Below are 9,918 nucleotides of genomic sequence, written 5' to 3'. Positions count from 1 at the left end.
TCTTATACCAGGGGAACAAATTTCCTTTCCGGGTATGGGAATTCAGGTGGTTGAGAGAGGGTTAGGCTGGCCTCTCTTCAGGTACAGAAATGCATTAATATGGCCCTGACTCAGATCTTGGAGTTGGACTGTGTCCACTTTGCCCAAAACTGAGCCATGTCCTGAGAGCAACTCAGTTATAGGTGGGCAGGTTCATCTTTGGGACACTCGCTGTGCTGCCAGGGTTACCACTGTAACATCCATGTTGATGAGACCATTCCCCTGAGGAATTTCTTGGTCCTAGCCTCCATTTCCCAGCGGCTTCCATTACCTCATACAGATGGCTGAGAGATAATTGAAGGAACATGTTCACTCTCCTTTGCTCATTCTGAGGAACACACATTTACATTTACAATTGGAGAGGAAGAAAAGGGGATCTCAATTTAATAGGTAGTAGAAAAAGGGAGTAGAGTTCATCCATCCATTTTATTCTGTGGAAATTAGAAAACTTTAATCACAGGCACTGGACAAGTTTTTTAAGAAGTCCGAGTAGAGAATTTTAGGCATAAACAGACTATTTTAATAATTCTTAATCCTACTTACAGAATAGCATGTTAAGATAAAGAATTCTTCAAAGTCAACTGCAGGGTTGAGGTTAAGTGCTATTGGAGAACCCAGCATGTTGTGTTATTTTTCCTGTTGTGATTTTGCTGAACAGAGACTAGTTCTTCTAGATTGTGAACTTTGGTCCTCTCTTCCCAGGAACCTCCTGTTTGTGATCCTTGCCACTGATAGAATCATTATTTCCTGGATTTATCCATTACTTTGTTCTGATCCTTAGTTTGTATGTATTTACTGATGTGTCTTCCTCTCATTCTCACAGCCCCACCAGCAGTAGTAGGTATGGCTCCTCCTGTAACGTGAGTCAAGGAAGCTCTCCGCTGAGTGAACTAGACCAGTGTCACGAACAAGATGATGACCGCCGGGAGAGGGACTTGATTCATTCCTGCCACAGCTCTGGCAGCTTCTCCAGAGACAGCCAAGTAGGTTTTGGAGAACAAGAGAAAGCCTTGGAGGTGGCACGTGAAGAGGAGAAGGGAGGAGCATGTGAACCCAAGGAGACGAAAGAAGATGCTACAACCCCTCCACCCCCAGATCTGGTGCTACACAGAGACCACATCCTAGGCCCCCAGGAGAGGTAGGTGATGGCTACCTTGAGGAGCTCACATGGTTTCCTCAGTACCTGCCCTATGGTATTGTTGAACAGAATGCCGTTGCTTTTTGTTTGTTTCCCTGCAGCTGGGTGTGGTTGTGATCAGGATACTGAGGCTTAGCTCTGCACTGCTTCCTTTGCTTTTTGGTGTAATTTCCAATGTATTTTGAGGATCTCTGAAGAACATTTTAACTGCAGTGTACCAGGCCTTCTAGAGTCTGCAGTTCTTGGCTCACTAGTTGACCCCACATATGACAGCCTTTGAGTCTGGAACTGACCTGAGCCTTGCAGGTCATTTCATTCAGAGGAGCTGCTTTGAATGAAATAGGCTTCCCACCCGATTAATGTTTAAATTTCTTCTGTGAACATTATTTTTTTCTTTTGTTTTGTTTTTTCCCTGGCTGACAAAACTGGGAAAGAGTTAAAGAATTGGTCTAGAAGCCAGATCTAACCCACCCTTCTGTCTCCCTGGGGCCTAGCAGTATGTCTGGCAGTTGGTACCCATAAGGAGAAAAATTTTAAACTTGTCCTTTTAACAGTCACATAATGAGGCTTAGTACAGAGTTTGAGTATTGTTCTTATTGAGCTAAATTGGTCAGTGAGCTGCTGATAGGTTGGGGCAGAGCAGGGTTTCTCATTCTTAGCACTGTTGACATTTTTAGCAAGATAATGCTTTGTTACGGGGAGCTGTTGTATGCATTGTAGGATTTTAGTAGCATCCTTAGCCTCTGCACACCAGATGCCTGGAGCAACTCTCAGTGTGACAACCAAAAATGTCTCCAGATATTGTCAGATTTCTCCTGAGGGGCAAAACTGTCCCTAGTTGAAAACCACTGGGGTAGAGTGATAAGGGCTAGGTGTGACTTAAATTCTCAAATTTCAAGGTCACGGGAAGATCAGAGCAGTGAATGCTGATTATGCGGTAAAAGTTAGAGAATGGTTGATGCCTCTACTCCACCACTTGAAGGTAGAAACTTATTTTCTGTTTGTTTTCCTGATTTTTAATCATTTCTGGTGGCTCATCTAGTAGACAAGACATCAGGGAGACTGAGTTCTGGACCAGCTTTTTTACTGGATTGACGACCCACTGAAAGATAGCTCTTTGTCGACCTTGGACTTTAAAGATACTGTTGTCTGGGTAGAGTTTTTGGTCGAGCAGCAGAAGGTGCCTGGCCTTCTCTAATGGCTCTGTCCTCCCAGATCCTAGCTGTGCAAGTGACGTCCAGGCCCGTTTCAGAAGTGCCCACAAGTGTTTTAAAACAATTGAACCAGTTAGGTGGCATCAGAGCCTAGCATATATTTTATGTGTCTAGATGGTGGGTCCTTGTTTACTGCCTTGTCAGTAGACCCCAGTGAGAGAGAGGAGAAGCATCATCACCAAGAATTAACCACTATTCCACAGTTAAGATGATGATGATTTGTTCAAATACAGGGTATTGTTTCTGTCTCAAAGCTACTTTGTTATATTTATTGTTCCTTTTGCTGAGGGGGGTCCTGAGGCAGCTCAAGGAACAAGATCACAGCAGGACAAGGGCTCTGCCTTTTTACTTAGCACTTTGATGTAGTCTAGGAATTGGAAAGCCTTCCAAAATGCTTAGTGGAGCAGGAATGCTTTGCAGGAACAAAATTCTGCCCTAAGGATGCTATGTAGAACTCTCAAAGGAGACTGGTGGTCTTGAGAGGTAGGGGGAGAGAGTTACTCTACACCTCTCTGTATGGTTTCTATGTTAGTCATTGACTTAGGGCCCTTGCCAATGCTTCTGGTATCCTGATCCCTGACTGTCCCAATGAGCTGCCTCATCAGGTGAGTGGAAAAGTGGGAAGGAAGAGAGGGAACAGATGAAAAGCTAAAAGGACTTGTCATTTTAGGAATTTTTTTCACATTGGATATTCAGGACTATGCTGTTTTAGTGGCTTGAATCACTAGATAAGTATAGGCATGAATACAACAAACCTTTTAATTTTAGGTATTTGGCAGTTTTGCCTTGAGCACTGTCATCTTGTGGCCTGGGCTGATTTTTAAGGAACATTCTTTTCTCTGTTACAAGTGTTCCCGAGGAGAGTGCATCTTCGCCATTTACCCAAGCCAGAGCGCACTGGATCCGAGCAGTTACCAAGGTTCGACTCCAGCTGCAGGAGGTAGGAAATCTGTTGTTCTGGTTCTAGTTGGGACAGTTTTTCCTTTGAAATTGGGAGACATATGGTGCTGAAGAAGCAGTCAATGATTAGTCATCTTACAGTGTGCTTCTGGGAATGCATGACAAGTAAGCTAGAGCCTTAAGAGATGGGCAGGTAGCCATTGGCTTCCCTCTATGCTGATTAATGGAAATCAAGTAGACCTAGTGGGTTAAGAGCCTGAAAGTAAAATTAAATGCTATTTTCAGTACCATTATCACCTGTGAGGCCATTTTATTTTGAGTTTGGGATAGAAGACTATTTCAGGGCCTCTTAGGATTAGTTGTTGTTTCCCTTGGCGAGCCAGTTCAAGTACCACTGGCTGACCTTTACAGGGCCAGAAATTTAGTGTTCAGAAGTTTTTACGGGCTCCCCTAATTTAAGGCCCCAAACATCGACACATTAATATCTAAAACAGTGTAAAAAAGTAAAAATAGAAATATTTTTCATTTGCAGCATTGCAAGTTTGAAGTGTCCTTATCTGTGTGTCAGTAGTCACTTTTCAGGCAGAAAGGAGGTTTCTATTTTATTTATTTATTTATTTTAACATCTTTATTGGAGGATAATTGTTTTACAATGTTGTGTTAGTGAAAGGAGATTTTTAAATGATGACAGGTGGCTGTCCATAGTATAATACCTGGCAGATACTAAAAATGCAAGCATGTTCACATGTGTAAACACACTTAAAAAGTAATTTATTTTGAAATAATTTCAAACTTAGAAAAAAGTTGCCAAAATAGTAAAGAACTCCCATATCCTCCTCACCAAGATGCCTCCGTTGTTGACATTTTACAACATTTTTGCTTCATTGCCCTCCATCCGTTATGATTAATCTTTTTTCTGAACCATTTGAGAGGAGGTTGGAGGCATGATGTTCTCCTGTTTGTATTTTCCAAGAACAAGGCTACTCTCCAGTATAACCACAATATAACTATCCAAATCAAGAAATCAACAATGACAATACTTTCATCAAGTCCCCATGCAAATTTTGCCAACTGTCTCAACAATGTCTCTTTTCTGGTCCAGGATACAATCCAGGCTGACATGTTGCATTTAGCAGTCATGTCTCTTAATCTCCCTTAATCTAGAACAGTTCCTCAGTCTTTCGCATCTTCAGTAGATAGTACAGGCCTTTCATTTGGTAACATATTCTTCATTTTGGGTCCATCCAGTGTTTCCTCATGTCCAGACTCAGGCCATACTTTCTTGGCAGGGATTACACAAAAATGATGTTGAACTCATTTTAGTGAACTGCATCAGAAAGTACATGTTGTCAACCTGTCCTACCCCCTGTAATGTTAACTTTAATCACCTAGTTAAGGAACTTCCCTGGCAGTCCAGTGGTTAAGACTTTGTGCTCCCAATGCAGGGGGCACTGATTTGATCCCTGGTCGGGGAACTAAGATCCCGCATGCCACATGGCATAGCCAAAAAAAAAATCACCTAGTTATGTTTGTATCAGCCAGGTTTCTCTACTGTTGCGACACCATTTTTCCTTTTGTAATTGGTAAGTGTTCTGTGGTACAATACTCTGAGACCATGCCAGTATCTTGTTCCTCATCAAACCTCCATGTACAGGCTAAGTATCCATGTATGACTCCTGTCTGAATCTACCACCAATAACAGTGGTTGCCAAATTGTATCTTTCTATTTCCATGATCCTTTCTACATTCATTAGTTGGCATACTACTATAAGGAAGAGATTTCCCATCAATTTTTTATTTCTAATTTTTCAGCGTAAGGGTCTTATAATTCTTATAATAAATGAAAGTAAAATAACTTCCATGTAGAAGAAAAGTTCTGAGTGAGAAAAACAAGAATATATTGGAGCAGTTTGTTATGACTTTTTAAGAGGCAGCTCAGAGTCTCTCAAAAAGAATAGCTGAAAACCGTTGCCAAAGCTTGGGATCATTTAGAGAAAAGCATGGTTTATTTAAGAGTAACCAAAAACCATTGCAACTTAATTGAATACCAGAACAACAGCAAATATATTCTTAACACAGGTCATGTAACTGGAAGTTGATTAGATGTGCCCAAGAGGAGGAAGATAAGCCAGTTTAAAGACGGATCTGATAGCACTTTAAGATAGAGGCAGAAGCATACCATTTATACTTAAGATGAGATTTGCTGACAGATTGATTGAGGTTGCGAGACCGTAAGAAGTTAAGTGTGGCACCAAGAATTTTCTTTTTTCTGAGTAATTGGAAGTTCCACCTATCTGCCCTAAGATAATTTTTGTTAGTTTCTTATTATTATAGAATTTCCTTATAGGTGTACGTAAATATGAATGTATTTTCTAATCCCCCCCTTTTTTTAGAAACAAAAAGATGGCATACTATACACACTGGGAACATCTTGCTTTTTCACTTGGGGATTCTTCCATATTAGCTCTAAGAGAATGTTTTTCTTTTTAAACAGGTGCATAATATTTCACTGTATGAATGTACTGCAAGTATTTAACTAGTCTTCTGTTGATGTTCATTTGGTTGTTTCTGGTCATTTGCTGTAATAAACCATGTTGCAAATGATTACCTTTTATGTATGTCATTTTGCTGTGTGCAAGTATATCTGAGGGGATATGCATTTGTAATTTTAGTAAATACTGCTCACCATTTATCAGTGGCTTAAAACAACAAAGGTTTATTTTGCTCATGCTGCTTATCATCCTGTATGTTGAAGAGTTCTGCTTCAAGTTATCTTCTCTGCAACCCAGGCTAAGGGATCAGCCAGATTCTAGAACATTGCCGATGTTGGTGGTAGAGGGAAAGAAAAAATAACAAATGAGAGAGAACATAGGAGATTGCATTCTCGCTCTTAAAACTTCTGCCCCAAGACACAGTATGTCACTTTTGCTCACATTTCCCTGGCTAAAGCAAATTACATAACCATGTCTAACTTCAAGCAAATGGTACAGTATACCTTGAAATAGATAGGGAAGGATATTTGTGAAAAGCGTTAATGATTATTCTAAAGGGTATCTGCCTTCCACCAACATATACTCTTTTTTTTTTTAAACATCTTTATTGGAGTATAATTGCTTTACAATGTTGTGTTAGTTTCTGCTGTATAACAAGGTGAATCAGTTAGCATTCAAAGTGAATATGTTAGCCTTCAGTATTTGTTTTTCTCTTTCTGACTTACTTCACTCTCTATGACAGACTCTAGATCCATCCAGCTCACTACAAATAACTCAATTTCATTTCTTTTTATGGCTGAGTAATATTCCATTATATATATGTGCCACATCTTCTTTATCCATTCATTGTTGACGGACACTTAGGTTGCTTCCATGTCCTGGCTGTTGTAAATAGAGCTGCAATGAACATTGGAATGCATGACTCTTTTGAACATGGTTTTCTCAGGGTATATGCCCAGTAGTGGGATTGCTGGGTCATATGGTAGTTCTATTTTTAGTTATTTAAGGAACCTCCGTATACTATTCTCCATAGTGGCTGTATCAATTTACATTCCCACCAACAGTGCAAGAGGGTTCCCTTTTCTCCACACCCTCTCCAGCATTTATTGTTTGTAGATTTTTTGATGATGGCCATTCTGACTGGTGTGAGGTGATACCTCATTGTAGTTTAGATTTGCATTTCTCTAATGATTAGTGATGTTGAGAATCCTTTCATGTGTTTGTTGGCAACCTGTGTATCTTCTTTGAAGAAATATCTATTTAGGTCTTCTGCTCATTTTTGGATCGGGTTGTTTGTTTTTTTGATATTGAGCTGCATGAGCTGCTTGTATATTTTGGAGATTAATCCTTTGTCAGTTGCTTCATTTGCAAATATTTTCTCCCATTCTGAGGGTTGTCTTTTTGTCTTGTTTATGGTTTCCTTTGCTGTGCAAAAGCTTTTAAGTTTCATTAGGTCCCATTTGTTTATTTTTGTTTTTATTTCCATTTCTCTAGGAGGTGGGTCAAAAAGGATCTTGCTGTGATTTATGTCATAGAGTGTTCTGCCTTTGTTTTCCTCTAAGAGTTTTATAGTGTCTGGCCTTACATTTAGGTCTTTAATCCATTTTGAGTTTATTTTTGTGTATGGTGTTAGGAACTGTTCTAATTTCATTCTTTTACATGTAGCTGTCCAGTTTTCCGAGCACCACTTTTTGAAGAGGCTGTCTTTTCTCCATTGTATACTCTTGCCTCCTTTATCAAAGATAAGGTGGCCATATGTGTGTGGGTTTATCTCTGGGCTTTCTATCCTGTTCCATTGATCTATATTTCTGTTTTTGTGCCAGTACCATCACCAACGTATACTCTTACTAGTAATGTCATGAGGGTACTTTTTTCTTCCCAGACGCACCAATAGAGTGACTTGTTAAGCTTTTGGATTTTTGCTAGTCTTCTAGGCAATGGTTTCTCAGTAGAGTTTAAATTTGCATATCTTATTATTGGTAAAGTTAAGCATGTTTCATATAAGTAAAGACTATTACTTTTCTGTGAACAGTCTATTTATATTCTTTGCCCATTTTTCTATTGAGCTTTTGATTCCTAGGAGCTTTTTACTGTTTTAGGGAAATTCTTGCCTGTGGTGTGAGTTGCTAATATTTTTTTCTCAGTGTACCATTATAATAAAGTTTTTTGACCTTAATAAGCCAGATTTTCCTAGTCCAGAAAATGGGGAGAAAACAGTACCTTTCTCTTAGGATTGTAAATTATCTAGTAGAACTGTGATTTAAAAAGAGGAAAGTAAAATATATATATATACTTCAATTACTGCACAGTGTCTTCATGATATAATAAAATCTTTTGATCTAGCTCAGTGTGATTCACATTGTTGTCCATGGACAAGCCCAGTCCAGGAACTGTTTGGTTCCAATCTTTGATGAAATAAGTGCTGAAGTTGAAAGGGAGCATTTAGAGGCAATTTGGATTGCCATGACATCAAGCACATGATCACTGGCCTTGTCTCATTGAATGGGGTATAGACCAAAAATATCAGTCCATGACATATTAGTAATAAGAAACCAGATCCTTCGCAAAAAGAATTTGAAAGGCACTGATACAGACCCTATATGCCTTTCCAGTTTTACTTCTTTCTGCTACTCTGTTTAGTCAACAATTCCAACATGTAAAATTTTTTGTTCAAAGCACTCGCTGTTTCCATGCATAGAATATACTCTTTTTCCTTCTCCACATGGCTAACTTTTCATTCACATGTTTTAAATCCAGTCAGGTGTCAGTATTTTGGGTAAAGCTTCCAGACTCTGTGCATACAGTAGTCCCTCGCTGTATCCATGGTTTCGCTTCGTGCAGTTTCGGTTACCTGTGGTCAACCCCCCTCCAAAAATATTAAATGGAAAGTTCCAGAAATAAACAATTCTTTTTTTAAAAAAATATTTATTTATTTAGGCTGCACTGGGTCTTAGTTGTGGCACATGGGATCTTAGTTGCAGCATTCGGACTTCTTAGTTGCAGCATGCGGGATCCAGTTCCCCAATCAGGGATTGAACCTGGGCCTCCTGCATTGGGAGCATGGAGTCTTACCCCACTGGACCACCAGGGAAGTCCCCAGAAATAAACAGTTCTTAAGTTTTAAGTTGAATGCAGCTCTGAGTAGTGTGATAAAATCTTGTGCTGTCCTACTCCATGTCACCCTGGATGTGAATCATCCCTTTGTCTAGCCCATTAAACACTTATTAGCCATCTCAGTTCTCAGATCGACTGTCACAAGATGGCAGTGCTTATGATCAAGTAACCCTTATTTTACTTAATAATGGCCCCAAAGTGCAAGAGTGATGATGCTGGCAATTCATTTTGGTTTTTTTACCTTTCCTTTTTTTTTTTTTTTTAATTTTTCCCCTGGAGTATAGTTGACTTACAATGTTGTGTTAGTTTCTGCTGTACAGCAAAGTGAATCAGCCATACATACACACATATGCACTCTCCTCTAGACTCCATTCCCATATAGGTCATTACAGAGCACCGAATAGAGTTCCCTGTGCTATACAGTAGGTTCTTACTAGTTATCTTTTATGTATAGTAGTGTGTATATGTCTGGCAATTCATATATACGAAAGAAAAGCTGTAAAGTGCTTCCTTTAAGTGAAATGGTGAAAGTTATTGATTTAATAAGGAAAGAAAAAAATCACATGCTGAAGTTGCTAAGATCTATAGTAAGGATGAATCTTCTATCCATGAAATTGCAAAAAAGGAAAAAGAAATTCATGCTAATTTTGCTGTCATACCTCAAACTGAAAGAGTTATGGCCACAGTGTGTGATAAGTGCTTAGTTAAAATGGAAAAAGCGTTAAGTTTTTACAATAAGGTATTTTGTGTGAGAGAGAGAGACCACATTCACATAGCTTTTATTACAGTATACAATTGACCCTTGAAGAAAATGGGTTTGAACTTCACGGGTCCACTTATATGTGGGTTTTTAAAAATAAACACTACAGTCCTATGCAATCTCTGGTTGGTTGAATCTGCAGATGCAGAACCTTGAATACTGAAGGCCAACTATGGGACCTGAGCATCCCTGGATTTTGGTATTCGTGGTGGGTCCTAGAACCAATCCTCTGTGAATACTGAGGGACAACTCTAGTGTTAC

The 9,918-nt window shown here is 39.3% G+C and overlaps 1 protein-coding gene across 4 annotated transcripts in view; it reads left to right on the top strand.

Moving 5' to 3' along the window:
- Positions 1-9,918, top strand: part of UNC13B (unc-13 homolog B) — a gene marked incomplete at its 5' end in the record, with an annotated part of 226,251 nt that overhangs the window by 130,964 nt on the left and 85,369 nt on the right. For all 4 annotated transcript variants that reach the window (XM_082842533.1, XM_082842532.1, XM_082842534.1 and 1 more), the window contains 2 exons: positions 863-1,177; positions 3,241-3,331. In XM_082842533.1, the coding sequence (XP_082698659.1) occupies positions 863-1,177; positions 3,241-3,331 (406 nt within the window). The remainder of the gene's footprint in view (positions 1-862; positions 1,178-3,240; positions 3,332-9,918) is intronic.

Source organism: Leucopleurus acutus (genome assembly GCF_964270905.1).
Source record: "Leucopleurus acutus genome assembly, chromosome: 7".
In the NCBI taxonomy this organism is placed as follows: Eukaryota; Metazoa; Chordata; class Mammalia; order Artiodactyla; family Delphinidae; genus Leucopleurus; species Leucopleurus acutus.
The sequence above is the reverse complement of the archived record's forward strand: the minus strand, read 5'-3'. Positions and strand labels throughout refer to the sequence as shown.